A 17,358-nucleotide genomic window follows, 5' to 3' on the forward strand; every position below is an offset into this window, starting at 1 on the left:
ATAACCCAATTGGTGATGGAAACTTTGAAAAATCTCAACATCTGAGGGGAGCCAGGACGACAGCCAAGGAGGGCGGAAAGGGCAGCAGCTGCGGATGAGGCCAGGGGAGGCCCCCCCTCTGGAGCCCGCCTATCGAACAGATGGCAAAACAGCAGTGGCAGAAGACCTAGCAAACCCTCCCCTCCAGGCAGCACGCACACTGGCGCCCATTCCCAACCAGCCCTGAGTCCCACAACTGGAAAGAGAAACTCCCTCCCTTGGGGTGAAGTTTGATGGGGATCAAACAATTAGGATTCTTTGTGGCACTCGTGCTCACCTACATGCAAGAATACGGGCATGATTTCCAAACCCAAGGATCCCGAGTGAGAGTTGTGACCCTAGCCCTGGAGGGTGCCACTGCCAGATGGATGGTGACCCTGCATAACGCTGATGCATCAGAACTGCATGATTTCAACCGTTTCATGATGGCCTTGTGAGGGTTTGAGGACCCCCTAGCAGATCGCAAAGCACGTGACCGCATTAAGGTGGTGAAGCAGGGGTGACGGCCAGTAGCAGAGTATACTGAAGAATTCCGGGACCATGCGTGTCGTGTGAACTGGCCAGAGGATATATTGGTGAGCTGTTTCAAGGATGGGCTGAGTGATGATCTATACAATGCCTGCGTGGACCCAGGCACACCGAATCACCTACACGAGTGCTACATCACCGCTGAAGAAGCCGAGATCAATATGACCAGAAACTGGTACCGAGTGGGGTGAGTACGGAAGAAATTCCCACCCCAATGGAAGCAAGAGCCCCTTAAACCACAAACCGCATTTTCTCTGAAATCCTCAACCTGTTTCAAGTGTGGAAAGGAGGGGCACTGAGTTGCAGAGGGTCGTTCGCAAACACCCGCCCAGAGGGGAAACTTGTGAAACTTGCGAAACCTGGCCAGCGCGGGAAGGAGACTGCCCTGAGGAGCAGGAAGATCATAGAATTTCCATCCCCCCCCCTTTGGGGAGGAAACCCCAGCATCTCAACAGGAGGAATCACACTCATTCAGAAGCGATCCAGAAGATGAACCACTGGTAAGCAAATTAACTAAACCACTTACCCTCCCCTTAAGACTATTTATCCCAAACCGGGACAGGGAGACAAATATCTCCATTTTAGTGAACTCAGGGTGCACCTGCTGTTTGATCAGCCCAACCCTAGTATGGAAGTTGGGGATTAACATAAGAAAGCTGAAAAACCTCATCATTTTCTGCCAACTAGATGGGTCAATAGCAGGGTGGGAGCCAGCTTCTTTTGCCACCAAGCCTTTACATATAGACATCGGGAGCCACGAGGAAATACTTACATGTATAGTGGCACCTGGCATGGAATGGCTGTTTGTCTTGGGCCTTGCTTGGCTGAAAAAATGGAACCCCAAAATTAATTGGAATCAAGGCATCATAAAATTTCAGATGCATGTGATTTTTGCCGAGAATCCACATAAAGAAACTGAGGGGGCAGAGCACTGAGAAACAGCCATGCCTAGTCACATCATGCCAACCGAGGGCATACCCATAGAATAGAAGGATTTGGCTGAAGTCTTTAGCAAAAAAGCCTCAGATGAGCTCCTCCCCCACCGCGCCACTGACTGTGCGATAGAAATCTTACCCAGCACTAAACTCCCTAAACCCAAGATGTACAGCATGTCCCTGAGGGAGCTGGAAGAACTGACAGCATTTATTGAGAAAAACCTAGCAAGGGGTTTCATCGAGCCAGCCTGACCAAAAATCGCAGCTCCAGTGTTATTTAGAGAAAATAAAAGATGGCTCAAAACGTTTCTGTGTTGATTTTAGGAATTTAAATACAATCAATGTGGAGAATATGTACCTCCTCCCCCTTATGAAAGATATGCTAGCACACCTCGCTAAAGGGAAAAAATTTTCAAAGCTGGACTTAAAGGAGGCTTACTACCGTGTCAGAATTAAGGAGGGGGATGAGTGGAAAACGGCATTTAACACCCCCCTTGGGTGCTACTAATTCAAGGTGCTCCCCTTTGGATTACAAGGTCCCCACGCAGGGTTTATGCAGTTAATAAATGAAGTACTACATCAGCATTTGTATAAGCGGGTCCTGGTCTACTTGGACAACATTTTAATATACATTGAAACCAAAGCAGAACATGTAAAAGTCTTAAACAAACTCTGCTCTGCCAAACTTTATGCTAAACTTTCTAAATGTGAATTCCACCAAGAAAAAATAGACTATTTGGGGTACCACATTTCACACCAGGGCTTAGAAATGGATCCTCAAAAAGTGCAGGCTGTACTTGATTGGGAACCATCGCACATGCGTAAACAGTTACAAAGCTTCCTTGAATTCGCCAAGGAATACTGCCAGTTTATCCCCACTTTTGCTCAGATTGCCCTCCCCATTACCAAGCTCTTAAAAACGAAGGGAGAGGACAACCCTAAACGGAAGCAGCCTTTGAACTGGACAATGGAATGCCAAGCAGCATTTGAAAAACTTAAACAGCAGTTCTAAGCAGAACCAATTCTAAAACACTAGGACACAGAGAAACCATTTGTCATACAAGCAGATGCCAGCAATGTGGCAAAAGGAGTGGTCCTGCTTCAGAAAAATGAGCAAGACCAGCTACAACCATGCACTTACACATCCAAAAAGTTGAATGAGACTGAACAAAGGTGGACCATTTGGGAGAAAGAGGCTTACACAGTTCGTTGGGCACTTTTAACCTGGAGGCATTTCCTAGAGAGGAATAAGATGCCTTTTGAAGTCTGGACTGATCATAAAAATCTAGAAGCCCTAAAGACCCCAAGGAAACTCTCCCCGAAACAAGTACGATGGGCTCAGTACTTTAAACAGTTTGATTTTACTCTCAAATTTCTCCCTGGGGGAGAAAACTTTCTGGCAGATGCACTATCCAGAAAACCGCAATACAATGGTGCAAAGTCAGACATAATCAAACCCATAGTACAAAACAATCAACTGGCTGCTAAAGTAATCACCAGATCCCAGGCAAAACAAGAAACATTGACGGACAATGACACCACCCAAACTTTTAAACAAGCATTGGCCACCAATGAATGGTTTTTGAACCACAAATCCAGCTGTCTGATGAAAGAGGACTTGGCTTGGGTGGGAGGGAAGTTGTATGTTCCAGACAGCCAAAGACTATGCTTAATGGCAAGGTGCCACGACTCCAAATTAGCTGGATATTTTGGTTTTGTGAAAACTTTACACCTAATTAAAAGACAATTTTAAGAGCCTGTAGTACAGTGGACTAAAGCACTGTTATTAACATCTGCTGCTTGCAATTACTGCAAGTTCAAATCCCACCAGGCTCAAGGTTGACTCAGCCTTCCATCCTTTCAAAGGTAGGTGAAATGAGGACCCAGATTGTGGGGGCAATAAGATGACTTTGTATAAATATACAAAGGTATGAAGGCTATTGCTTAACACATTGTAAGCTGCCCTGAGTCTCTGGAGAAGGGCGCCATATAAATTAAAGCAAAAAAAAAAAAAAATTGGTGGCCATCACTAAAAAAGGACATAGAAAGCTATGTAGCAAGCTGCCCCATTTGTGCAGCAGCAAAAAGACGTCAGGGGAAAACCCCAGGACTCTTACAGAAAGTAGCTGAGCCTTCAGCGCCATGGAGAGAGAGTGCTATGGATTTTATTGTAGAATTGCCAGACAGTGCTGGAAATACTGTTATTTGGGTTGTGAGAGACCTGTTTTCAAAACAGGCACATTTTATACCTTGCCAAAAGATCCCAACTGCTAAACATTTAGCCAGATTATTCCTAATACACATTTATCGGCTTCATGGAGCTCCACAAAAGATCATCTCTGACAAAGGGGTCCAATTCACCTTCAAATTTTGGAGAGAATTTTTGAGCTTACTTGGCATTGCCCAGGGGTTGATCTTATCTCATCACGTGTGTACTAACGGAAATTCTGAGAGGATGAACTCGGTGCTAGAACAATATTTAAGATGTTTTATTAATTTTTAACAGGATAACTGGACAGAACTTTTACCTTTTGCTGAAGTTGCATTTAATAACTGTACACTCAAGCACTGGTTTTACTCCTTTTTGAATAGCAACAGGCCAGGATTTCAGCCCCATGCCTGAACTACCCACAGAAGAACTCACCATCCCCTCACTTAAGAAGTGGATGGATAATTTGCAAAACACATGGCCAGTGGTTAGATTGGCCTTAACTGAAGCTAGAGAGGCTTTTAAAATTCAAGCTGACAAGAAAAGGATGGAACCCAAACCGTTCCGTGTTGGAGATAGAGTATACTTATCTACAAAATTCCTGAAATCATTACAACCATCAAAGAAACTAGGGCCAAAGTTTATTGGACCTTTCCCCATCACTAGAATCATCAATCCAGTAGCAGTTGAACTACTCCTTCCAAAGACACTTAGGCAAGTCCACCCAGTATTCCATATTAGTTTACTCAAGAGAGAAGTAATCTCATCCCTTAGACCACCTGCATCTACACCACCCGTTCCCATCATGGTTGAAGGTGAACAACAAGGAAATCAAGGAAATCCTTGACTCTAGGATCCACAGAGGGAAAATCCAATACTTAGTTGCTTGGAAACATTTACCCTCATCCCAAAACAAATGGGTCGCTAAACACCATTTTAGGACTCCTATCTTACTGAGAAAATTTCACTCCCAATACACTAACAAACCTTGTTAATATACTATAATGGATTTTTTTCGTTTATATCTTTTCATAGATGGATCCTTTCTTTTTCTAAGGAGGCAGCATATCAGATCCCTAAAAGTGATACTGCCATTCAATTGGGAGAAGGGTGGGTGGGCTTGGATTCGATTTATTAGCATTGCCTGTGCCAACAGATATTTTACAACCTATATCCTGGCGCCAAAGAGCCCTGAAATCTCCTTAATTTTGGGGCAATGTTTATGACGGTCATGTGGGCTGTTTCACTTTAAAGGAAATGGAGGATAGGGATAGGAATACATACTTATCTGGTTCTCAGGGCAGCTGGTAAAGAAAACATCTTCATACTTGTGTATTGGCTAAAATCTGCATTCTGGCTAAAGGGGTGGTGTTGTCTCTACTGCTTTAATCCTACTTGTCTTGCCTAAGGGTATTCAGATGTTGCTTTGAATCCATTGCTGTCACTTTTGCTTAATAAAAGGTTCCTTTTGAAATACTACATTTCAAGAGTTCGTAGTTTCTTAAGTTAGAAGGCGAGGCAATCCTTACAGATAGTGAACTTGTATGGTTGCCCTGCTCTCCAGCCAGGGACTCACCCAATTACTACTACTTCTTCAAGAAGCAGTCTGAGAGCATCCAGCTACTCAGGAGAGCAAAAGGGTTGATTTCAAGTCCTCCCCTTTCCTGGTGTGTGTATGTTGTTCTTCTGGCTTAGAAAATATTCTAAACCTGTAACTGTGGAGAAAATTTAACAGAGATCAACTATCTCTACTACTTCAAGAGCTGGAGGCTCTGCCGGAAGTCCAATTGCGTTTTGTATAAGAAGAAAATATTTGTGGACACTAATGTCTATTTTATGTGTATTCCTAGCCATTTCTCATTTGCTACTGGTTTTTTTGTGGTCTATTGATTCATTTTTTTCTTTGTTTTCCCCAATTGTAGAACTTGAAGCGTGTAATGGCAGATGAGGTAAGAGCAATTGTGCTATATATTTTTGGCATTAACTGATTTTGTGAGTTATCTATAAATCCTGATACAAATTTTGTGCATTCTCTTCCCTGGGTTGTTATTAGCTTTCTGATTGCTAATTTTTCTCTTTTGTGTTTTCCTTGATAGAGTATATTAACCATTTTTAAGGATGGTATAGTATTCTTGTCTCTGTTACTGTATTCCCTGATGTTATTTTTTTTTGCAAGGGATGTGTGTACATGTTTAATGATATCATTTAATGGTATCTTTTGTGGAAGCTGAGTCACTTTGACTCTGGCTTCCAGTTTGCTCAATGGATAAATCTATAATCTGCACCAACAGATTGAAAGAGAGCTTCCTTGGTTATTTTTTTAGAATGGGCCTGGAAGATAACATATGTTACCTCCCTTCTTTATAAAAATCTGATTCTCTGAACTATTCCTATACATAATAGGCATTATGATGATAGGCAAGCACAAGAGTCCCCATTGTTTTCTCTTATCTTTAAGTATCTTGATACTTAATTTGGAGTATTGTTAGTTCTTAAATATGCTTCTAGTGAAAAAAATAGAAATTCTAAATAAATCTTTGTATCCCAAAGGTGGTGGTAATCAGGGTGGATTTGATTTAAATCAAGTCGATTTAAATCATGATTTAAATCATGATTTAAATCACTAGTAAAAAGACTTGATTTAAATCAACTCGATTTAAATCATAATTTTTAAAGAGCAACTGTCATCTCTGCTACTCCTTTGATCCGCTGTTGACTCACCGATAGTCCTGGTGTTGCAGAATATACAGCCTTGTGCTACATAACTAAACTCCATTTCATGCTGAATAAACTAAATTATTTATGTATCTTAAATAGAAAACTATCTTACGATAGATTTTTACCCCAAAAGTTTTTTATTAAAATAAATTCAATAAAAATAAAAAAAATCTGATTTAAATCAAAAAATCCCATTTAATTCAAAAAAATCCGATTTAAATAAAAAAAAATCTGATTTTTTTTATTTTTTTAAAAAAATCATTGATTTTTATCCACCCTAGTGGTAATGGATTGTTCATCAGTAAACAAACTGAAACTTAATTTAGATGAGAGTGAACTCTGATGGTTATAAAATGAACCTATTCAAGGACAGGATACTTTGCTTTGGATAATGTTGCATGCCTCTTTAATATAGAAATTGAGAGAGACTGCTTTTAGCTGGTTGAGTGACACAATGAAAACTGCAGAAACTGTCCTATCCCATTTTAAAAGAAAACATTTCAAATATTATTCAAAAGGTAAGCATTTTGTTTCCACCCATTTTTCTGAGGTGCCAGGCTTGGTATAAAACTGAAGAATTTTAATTGATTTACCCCTATAGAGTACTGTATCTTTGTTGTGTCTGGGTTTTTTTGGGGGGGGGTTCTGGGATACAAAGAGGCATGGCATAGCTAGTTGGCAAGCAAATTCACAAGCTGGAAAGGGGTTAGAAGAATCAGGATTGTCTTAGTATAGTGGCTTGTGAAAATATACTATATTATTCAGAGAAGCAATAGGAGTAAGCTGAAACAATGAGATAAATTAAAAAGTGGCATTCATAGTTTTGCCATCCCTAATCCTAGAAACACATACAACATTGTTTTAAATGTGTTATAGCTACCAATTTTAGCAAAAGAATAAAAAGCAGTACTTTAATCATACGTTTATTCTTTGAAACTCATGCTAATGCTTGGGATAGTCCCTATATTATACACTTGTTCAATCATTGTCAAAAAGTTTAAATCTGCCCTAATAAAGAGTTTGACCCAAGAGTGCATATTGAGTTTCCTTGAATCAATCCTCCATCTTGAGCCCATATGGATTGTAACATTATTGTCACAAGGGACAATGAGTTTATTTTATTTCTTTATTTTTATTTTATTAAATTTCTATACCGCCCTTCTCCCAAAGGACTCAGGGCGGTGAACAGCCAGAGGATAAAACACAGAGATACAAAATTTAAAATAGATTAAAACAAATTAAATAATTTAGGCTGAATTTTAAAATACCCCATAATTAAACAGATTAAAATTTGTGTTAAAAATTTAAATTTAAAAAAGGAGAAGATTTAGGCCAGGCCAGTTTGATGAAATAAAAACGTTTTAAGCGCGCAACGGAAGGTGCGAAGATCCGGGATCCTCCGTATCTCCGGGGAGAGCTCGTTCCAGATTGTAGGTGCCCCCACAGAGAAGGCTCTCCCCCTAGGGGCCGCCAGTCGACATTGTTTGGCCGACGGCACCCGGAGGAGCCCCTCTCTATGGGAGCGTACTGGCCGGTGGGAGGCTATTGGTGGTAGCAGGCGGTCCCGTAGATAACCAGGTCCTAAGCCATGGAGCGCTTTAAAGGTGGTAACCAAAATCTTGAAGCGCACTCGGAAGACCACCGGGAGCCAGTGCAGCTCGCGCAGGAGAGGTGTTACATGGGAGCTCCACGTTGCTCCCATCACCACCCACGCGGCCGCACTCTGCGCCAGTTGGAGCCTCCGAGTGCACCTCAAGGGGAGCCCCATGTAGAGAGCGTTACAATAGTCCAGACGAGAGGTGACGAGGGCATGAGTGACTGTGTGTAGGGAGTCCTGATCTAGAAAGGGACGCAACTGGCGGATCAGGCGAACCTGAGGAAAAATCCTCCCGGTCACGGCCGTCAAGTGCTCTTCTAAAGACAGCCGTGAATCCAGGAGGACGCCCAAGTTGCGAGCCCTTTCCGTGGGGGCCAATGATTCACCCCCAATAGTCAGCGAGTTAAGACTTAAATGGCACATCAAAGATATTGAGAGGTGAGAAAGTAAATACAGTTCAAAATAATATTAGCTTTGCCATCCCAAAAGAGTCAATTTAATAGTTTAATAAAACAACTCCTTAAAGTGGGCATAATTTCAGTAACAGATTATTCATTAGCCATTCTGCATTTAATCTTCTCACTGGCCTCTCTGTTTGGAATTGCAACAGTGTTGTGTGGATGTGTGTGTTGTATACAGCAGCAGAAAAGAAATCAATTTTGTAAAGCATTTTGCAGACGTTTGATTCAATACTTGTGAATCTCTACTTTGATATGTAATCTCTTTTAATGGAATGATTCAGTTGAAACTTTGGTGAAAGGCCCACTAGAAGCTTTGCACAGACAGCCCTGGTAATTAGCAGAATTGCATGAAGAGATTTAAAAGAACATTGATTTTGATTTTTCCAATATATTGCCAAAGTACTCACACATTATAGTTAAGAAAGTAGCACAATTTAAAATTGAATGGAAAAGAATTGAAAAAGAACACTGATGTTAATTTTATATTTTATTAATCAGCTTGAAAGGTTCACCAGTATGAGGATAAAGAAGGAGAAGGAAAAACCCAATACAACATATAGGAATTCATCTACTTCATACTCAGATATTTCTGGGTCAGGTCAGACATTGCAGGATATCTCTGATGAAGATGTGCTGGTTCTCTTTGAGCAGATGCTGGTAAGTACCATTACAATTATATCTTGAGAATAACAAAGCTAAAAGTTTCCTATGCTTATAGTTATTCTGAAATGAAAGTGTGATTTCTGTGATGTGAAAAATTCTTTCTGCTCTGAGAAGGAAGACTTTGATTTGTTTTTCTACTACAGCAAGTAAACAAAAATCCTAAAACCAGAATTCATTTGGGAGAAATCAAGTATTGTAATTTTGTCAAAGGAATATAGCTTCACCTAGTAGGGATGGTGTATGGAATCATTCCTGCAGTGTACATGAGGATAGACTTGATGATTTCCTAGATACCTCCCAACTCGATAATTCTATGACTATTTTTATGCTTTCTTTGCTAGGTGGATATGAATCTAAATGAGGAAAAGCAGCAGCCTTTAAGGGAGAAAGACATTAGTATCAAGAGAGAAATGGTGTCTCAGTACCTGCATACTTCCAAAGCTGTGAGTTCTTGGATTGTGGTCAAATTTATAGAATACTTCTAGGGTTTGCTTGATTTATGTTGCAGGATAAGTGAAACTGATTAAAGATAATCAAGCAGCACATTTGTGAGCATGGAGAAAAGAGCAAGAAGATTACTAGAAGCAGGCATGGGTTTGTAAAAACAACATACTAGACAAACCTTATTGCCTTCTTTGACAAGGTGATTAAATTACTGGATAAGGTGAATGCTATGGATGTACTTTACTTAGACTTCAGTAAGGCATTTGACAAAGTAGTCTATAGCCTACTTGGTAAGATAGAAAAATGTGGAATAGACAGTACCACCAACAAATGAATTCCAATGGAATTACATCTACATCAGCGGTTCTCAACCTGGGGGTCGCGACCCCTTTGGGGGTCGAAGGGCCATTTCACAGGGGTCGCCAAAGCCCTCTCTCCCCCCCCCCCACGCCTTCACTCACCCTCACCCTCTGCGTTAGATTGCCGTTCGCCGTTCGCTTACCCCGCCCACTCCCAATCTATTGCTGCCTCCGGAGTCCCAGCTGATGGCTAGAGGGAAAAAAACTTTAAATTCTTGCCGCGGGGCTTCAAAGGGCCGCCCTACAGCTGATCAGTGTTAAAAGAAAAATGAATAGACCGGTGCCTGCAAAAATAGAAAAAACAGCCCCTTTCAGCTTCAACATACCGTATTTTCCGGCGTATAAGATGACTGGGCGTATAAGACGACACCCAACTTTTCCTGTTAAAATATAGGGTTTGGGCTATACTCGCCATATAAGACTACCCCTCTTCCAATGCACACCAAATAAAAATTAAAAAACATCAACTGGCTCACCTACAATGTAAAAGCAGCTGTGCTAGTCCCAAAATGGCCCCTGCAACAAGCAGGAACCTCACACAGCCACAAAAAGCCCCCCAAAAAACTTTCACACTCTACACACACACACAACACAACTGGCTCACCCACAATGTAAAAGCAGCTGTGCTAGACCCAAAATGGCCCCTGCAACAAGCAGGAACCTCACACAGCCACAAAAAGTCCAAAAAAACAACTTTCACACTTTACACACACAAAATTCCACATACAGCTATGTGAGATTTTGTGTGTTTGTGTAGTTAGAGTGAATCACTACAGAAACACACTAAATCTCAGAAAGCTGCACAAATATTATTTTATTTTATTTTATTTTTATTTTTATATGAAAGCTAAATTTAAAACTTCCTGAACTTTAAATGGCTAGGTCTAAAAAAGAACAACTAAAAAAAACCCAATTGACTATTTTTTTAAAGCTCCCAAAGGGGAAAAAAACTTACCCAATAGAACAGGGGTCTCCAACCTTGGCAACTTTAAGACTTGTAGACTTCAACTCCCAGAATTCCTCAGCCAGCTTTGCTTTGCTGGCTGAGGAATTCTGGGAGTTGAAGTCCACAACTCCCTGCTTGCTTGATTGCAGGCAGAGAGTTGCTTGCTGATGGAATAGATTCAGGCAAGCGAAGCAAGGCAAGCGTTGCGACTAGCAGCTGAGGTAAGCAAGCTGGAGGGGGAAAACTTTTTCCCTTTTACATGGCTCTGGCGATCCCAGCTGAGTTGCAGGGAACTCAGCTGGGATTGTCAGAGCTGGGATCATCAGAGCTGGGACCATCAGAGCCATGGTTCTGGCGATCCCAGCTGAGTTGCAGGGAACTCAGCTGGGATTGTCAGAGCTGGGATCGTCAGAGCTGGGACCGTCAGAGCCATGGTTCTGGCGATCTCAGCTGAGTTGCAGGGAACTCAGCTGGGATCGTCAGAGCTTGGATCGTCAGAGTAAAAGGGAAAAAACTTTTTTCCTTTTACATGGTTTCTGGCGATCCCAGCTGAGTTGCAGGGAACTCAGCTGGGATCGACCGTCAGAGCTGGGACTGTCAGAGCCATGGTTCTGGCGATCCCAGCTGAGTTGCAGGGAAATCAGCTGGGATCGTCAGAGCTTGGATCGTCAGAGTAAAAGGGAAAAAACTTTTTTCCTTTTACATGGTTTCTGGCGATCCCAGCTGAGTTGCAGGGAACTCAGCTGGGATCGTCAGAGCTGGGATTGTCAGAGTAAAAGGGAAAAACTTTTTTCCTTTTACATGGTTTCTGGCGATCCCAGCTGAGTTGCAGGGAACTCAGCTGGGATTGTCAGAGCTGGGATCGCCAGAGCCATTTAAGGCTCGTCAGAGCCTTTCGGGCTGGTCTGCCTGGTTACAGGAGAACGACACCCGGCGTATAAGACGACCCCCGACTTTTGAGAAGATTTTCATGTGTTAAAAAGTCGTCTTATACGCCGGAAAATACGGTAGGTTAATTATATAAGTTGATTTGATCAGCCTCCGGACTCTCAGCTGATTTGCTCTCAGCTGTTTTGCGGAGGGCTCTTTTGCTAGCTAGCTGCAAAGAGGTAAATTCCTGGAGCAGATTTTTTTTCCCCTAGCTATGCTGAAAAAGCGAAATTGAAAGTAAAGCAGGGTCTTTGCTGCAACGTGACAAAATGAGGCAGAGAGAGATTTCTTTTTCTTTTTCCTCACCAAAAAAGGTAGGTGCAAAACTGCAAACAATGGGAAATTTAGGGCAAAAGAGGAGATTCAAGATTTTAAAACACAAAAGAAAAAAAGCTCTATTTAACTAGGGAATTGTAATAATTGAGATACTATTAATTGTATATTGTGTTGAAAGCAGAAATGTGTTGTGTTGAAAGCAGAAGTTGTGGTTTGGAGGAATATATGGGGGAAATTATTTGGTTTATTATTATTGGTAAATATAATTAATTGATTTGTAAGAAATTGGATTGCATGGAAATAATTGGAATATTCATGTTCATATTGATTAATATACAAAAAAGATAGTTATATAACTAATTTATATTAAAATGTTGAATTTGTATTAAACAACTGTATTACATAATTACATAATTAACCAATGTGAGGATGGATATAAAAATAGATGACAATGCGAAGGGGTATAATATAGAATAGAAGGGAAAAATTGAATTTGATTAAGATTAGAGATGAGGATGAAGGGTAATATTGGTTTTTTTAAAAAATAGATGAGGAATAAATATGGTAAAAAGGAAATATAGAAATTGTAAATTTAATTGAAATGACTAAACACTGTGTTGGAAGAAATATCCTTCTGGGTTCTGCTCCAAGTGGGGAAAAAGACACTGGAAACATGGAGACTGCTTGGAAAGATGGTTTAATGGTGGACAGGATCACGTGGCTTGAGTTCCTGAACAGAAAAGGAGCAGATACAGTAAATCCTCGGGTTTTTATGCTCTCTCTGGCTTTGCATTTCTTTGGGCCCCGAAAGAGTATCCTGATTGGTTGTCAGACTCCCAGGGGGTGGGGGTCTTAGCTAGCCTTGCTGGCTGATGGTCACATGTGCTTCCCAGGTCACATGCTTCCCAGGTCACGTGTGGTGAGTTTCGGTTGCTAGATGGGGCCCATTGTGTTAGTTTCTGTTGCTATTGTGTTGCAAATGTCCTTTGACAAAGGATTGACTTTCTGCCTCTGGTCCATTAACAAAGGGTGGGGGGCAGGAAGGTGGGAGCTGCTTTGTCTGTAAAATATGCTTCTCCATTTCTCATCCAGGGAAATATAATATTCTGCCTTTTTAATATTTCCCAAAATATTTCATTCTTCTAGGAAAGGGGTGGGTGCTAACCTCCTACAACTGTTTAAATTTGTGAACCAGCCAAATACTCTGTTCAAAGAAAATACGTTATATGTTTGTATGTGTGTTTCTAATTATTGCTATTTATTCCTGTTTGTTCTCTTTTATTCTTTAAAGTTTAACAATTCATTCTTTATCTTAATATCTTTATATTTGTTTGGGGTTGGCTTTCTTCCCTTTCATCTTTTTTATTGTACAGCAATCTTTCTCCTCAAACCTACCACCTCTGTCTTTTCTTTCCTTCTTACTTTCTCTTCCCCCCCTCTTCTTCTTCTCCCTACTTCCTCTTCCTTTCTCCTTCTCCTCCTCTCTTCCTCCCTCTCTTACCCTCACTCCTACTCTAATTTCCCTTCCCTTCCTTCATCCCTCTCTATTGCTGTATCCTTTTATGCATATGGACTACTCAGAGGGCTGAAAAAGTTATTTTTGACTGGTCCTCGCACTTTTGACCAGTCCTCGAATTTACGACTGTCCTCACATTTTATGTTTTTTGCCCTATCTTATCACCATGTTGAAGAGAAGCAGTTGTGAAATGAGTGACATGGTTGTTAAGAATGCTGCACAGGCATAAATGTGAGGATGGTCATAAGAGTGAGGACCAGTCAAAAGTCCGAGGACCTGTCAGAAATGACTTTTTTCAGCCCTCTGAGTAGTCCCTATACACATAGCCATGGCCACCTGGTCACATGACCAGCTAGCCATGCCCACCCAGTCACATGACCTCCAAGTCACACCCACAAAATAAGCCACGCCCACAGAACCGGTAGTAAAAAAATTTAGAACCCACCCCTGGTTGGGGGTCACCACAACATGAGGAACTGTATTAAAGGGTCGCGGCATTAGGAAGGTTGAGAACCACTGATCTACATGGAGGGAAGCCTGCAATGGGATACCTCAAGGTTCTGTCTTGGGGGACAGTAATCTTCAACATCTTCATAAATGATCTAGATGAGAAGATAGAAGGGAAACTCATTCCCTTAGCGAACATTCAAAGTTACACGATATGCGTCTCCTAGCATTTATTTATTTATTTAAATTTTAAAACAAAACTTTATTCATTCTTAAAAAACATTTAAAACATACAAGTTTCTCTTAATCAAAAACAAATTTACATATACAGTACACAACTTCACCTACTGACTAATTTCTATTATATATACATATATACATACATACAGTGACTTATTTCCTTTTCTATCCATCTGACAGTGCTATTTTTAATTGTATTGATTTCTTCTGGATTTCATCTTTACCCATTCCCCCTCCTCTGGTTTATCCACTGGTATCATCTATTCCATATTGTAAAATATTTTGAGTCTTCCTTGTCCTGTAACTCTAAAGTTAATTTGTCCATTTCTGCGCATATATAGATTTTTTGTATTAGCTCCTGGTCGGTTGGCAAATGATCTATTTTCCAGAGTTGTGCTAACGCTAGTGTAGCCGCCATAATTATGTGAAGTATTAAATATTTTATATCATTTCTAATATTCTTTTTAATCATGCCTAATAAAAAGATTTCGGGTTCTAATTCAATTTCGTAATCTGTTATTTCTACTATCCATGTTTTTATTTTGTTCCAATATTTCTTAATTTCTGGGCAAAGCCACCAAGCATGGTAAAAAGTTCCCCGTGTTTTTTTACATTTCCAACAGGACGGATTTACGTTCGGGTACATTTTTGCTAACCTTGCGGGGGCCAGATACCATCGGTACCACATCTTATCGTGATTTTCTTTATAAGCTACCGATTTTGTCATGCTGTAATTGTTTTCCCATGCTCTTTCCCATTCTTCTAACTGTATACTGTGCCCGATGTTCCTCGCCCACGCTATCATCTGCCCTTTAACCAATTCTTCTGTCAAATCATATTCAAGTAAGTATTTATAAATTTTCAAAATTAACTTCCCTTCTTTAGATTCTAGTAATTTGTCCAATCGATTTTGTTTTAAGTCTATTCCTCCCTCCTCTTGGTTCTTTTTATATCTTATCTTTATTTGTGAATAGGGCCACCAGTCTTTTACTATTCCTTGTTCTTTAAGTTCTTCCCTAGTTTTCAATTTTCCCTGTACATCTACTATTTCTCTGTATCTTAACATTTTTTGTTTTGATAATATATTGGGGTGAGTTATTGCTTCTATCGTTGATAGCCAGCTGGGAATTTTCATGTAGTGTTTGCATTTGATTTGTTGCCATGTGTTGATTAAAGATTTCCTGATAGTGTGGTTGTTGAAATGTTTGTATATTTTATTTCCAGAGCTCCATATAAAGGCATGCCATCCCTTCATTAAGTCATGTCCTTCCAGATTTAACAGTCTTTGGTTATCCAGGGTTATCCATTCTTTGATCCATAATAGGCTTGCAGCCTTATAGTATTTTTCCCATGCTTGTGACCCAAATCCGCCTCTAATTTTGTCGTCTTGTAATATATTTAATTTTATTCTTGATTTTTTCCCCTCCCACACAAATTTTGTAGTTATTTTGTCCAAATTATCAAAAAATTTCTTATCTAATTTTATTGGAATTGTTTGGAATAAATAAAGGAGTCTTGGAAGTATGTTTGATTTTATCGCTGCTATTCTCCCCAACAAGGACAGTTTTAATTTCCCCCATTTATCTAAGTCCTCTTTTATTTTCTGGACTAAAGGTTCATAATTATCTTCTTTTATTGTTGCAGTTCTAGCCGTCAAATTTATCCCTAGATATTTCACTTTTTTAACTGCTTGTAATCCTGAATCTTTTACTAATTTCTCTACTTGTTTTGTTGTCATATTTTTTGTTATCATTTTTGTCTTTTCTTTATTAATTTTTAGGCTTGCTACCTTTCCAAATTTTTCAATCTCTTTTATTAATTTCGGGGTTGTTTCTATTGGATCTTCTATGAAGAAAACAAGGTCGTCCGCAAAAGCTTGGACCTTGTAATCCTCTCTCTTAAACTTTAATCCTTGTATTTCTTTGTTTGCCCTAATTCTAATTAACAGGTTTTCCAAAGTTAAAATAAAAAGTAGGGGTGACAGCGGGTATCCCTGCCTTACTCCTTTATTTATTCCAAAAAATTTTGTTGGATCCCCATTCACCAAAATGCATGCTTTTTGGTTCTGATATATTGATGTTATCATTTTTGTGAATCTCTCTCCAAAGTTCATACTTTTAATTTGCTGTTTCATGAATTGCCAGTTTACTTGATCAAACGCTTTTTGTGCATCCAGAAAGATCAGAGCCACCTGTCTCTCTGGATGCACCTCGTAATATTCTAAAACATCCATTACCATCCTTAGATTATTTTTTATTTGTCTTGTGGGCAAAAAACCATTTTCATCCTGATGTATTTTGTTGTGTAATAATTTTTTCATCCTATTGGCAATTATACTCATGAAGACTTTGTAATCGGTATTCAATAAAGAAATCGGCCTATAGTTTTTTATTAATGTGATGTCTGCCTCCTCTTTGGGTATTAGGGAAATATATGCTTCCTTCCATGTGTTTGGTAATTTTGCCTCCATCAAAGCTTCATTATATATTTCTAATAATATTCCATTTAATGATTCTCCAAATGTTTTATAAAACTCCGTTGGTAGACCATCAGTCCCCGGAGTTTTATTATTTTTCTGTCTCTTCAGCGCTTCTTTTAGTTCCCTTATCGTAATCTCCTTATCTAATAATTCTTTTTCTTCCTCTGTTAGTGTTTGCAATCCCTCTCCTTTTAAGTAATGTTCAATTTCAATTCATAGCTGTTACTATGTCCTTCTCGTAAAGTTTTTGGTAATATTGAACTATTATCTCCTTTTTCTTCTCTAAGCTCTGATGGATCCCTCCCTCATCGTCTTGTAGCTTCTGAATTGGTCTTTTTTCCCTTTCCTTCCTCAGCCTGTACGCCAACCACCTCCCTGGTTTATTTGCGTGTTCAAAATAATTCTGCCTTACATATTTCAAAGTCATCGTATATTTCCCTTGTTCTAATATATTCAGCTTGTGTTTTGCCGCTATCCAATTTATCCTTATTTGTTCATCCCCTTGGTTTCCTTGCAATTTACATTCCCAATTTTGAATTTCTTCTCGTAATTTATTATATTCTTTTTCTCT

The 17,358-nt window shown here is 39.8% G+C and overlaps 1 protein-coding gene across 2 annotated transcripts in view; it reads left to right on the plus strand.

Moving 5' to 3' along the window:
- The window catches only part of DIAPH1 (diaphanous related formin 1), a 196,226-nt gene that overhangs the window by 39,586 nt on the left and 139,282 nt on the right, over positions 1 to 17,358 (plus strand). For both annotated transcript variants that reach the window (XM_060686588.2, XM_087891213.1), the window contains exons 2-4: positions 5,634 to 5,660; positions 8,986 to 9,144; positions 9,492 to 9,593. In XM_060686588.2, the coding sequence (XP_060542571.1) occupies positions 5,634 to 5,660; positions 8,986 to 9,144; positions 9,492 to 9,593 (288 nt within the window). The remainder of the gene's footprint in view (positions 1 to 5,633; positions 5,661 to 8,985; positions 9,145 to 9,491; positions 9,594 to 17,358) is intronic.

Source organism: Pantherophis guttatus, chromosome 3, assembly GCF_059756535.1.
Source record: "Pantherophis guttatus breed Tessera chromosome 3, ASM5975653v1, whole genome shotgun sequence".
Lineage (NCBI taxonomy): Eukaryota > Metazoa > Chordata > Lepidosauria > Squamata > Colubridae > Pantherophis > Pantherophis guttatus.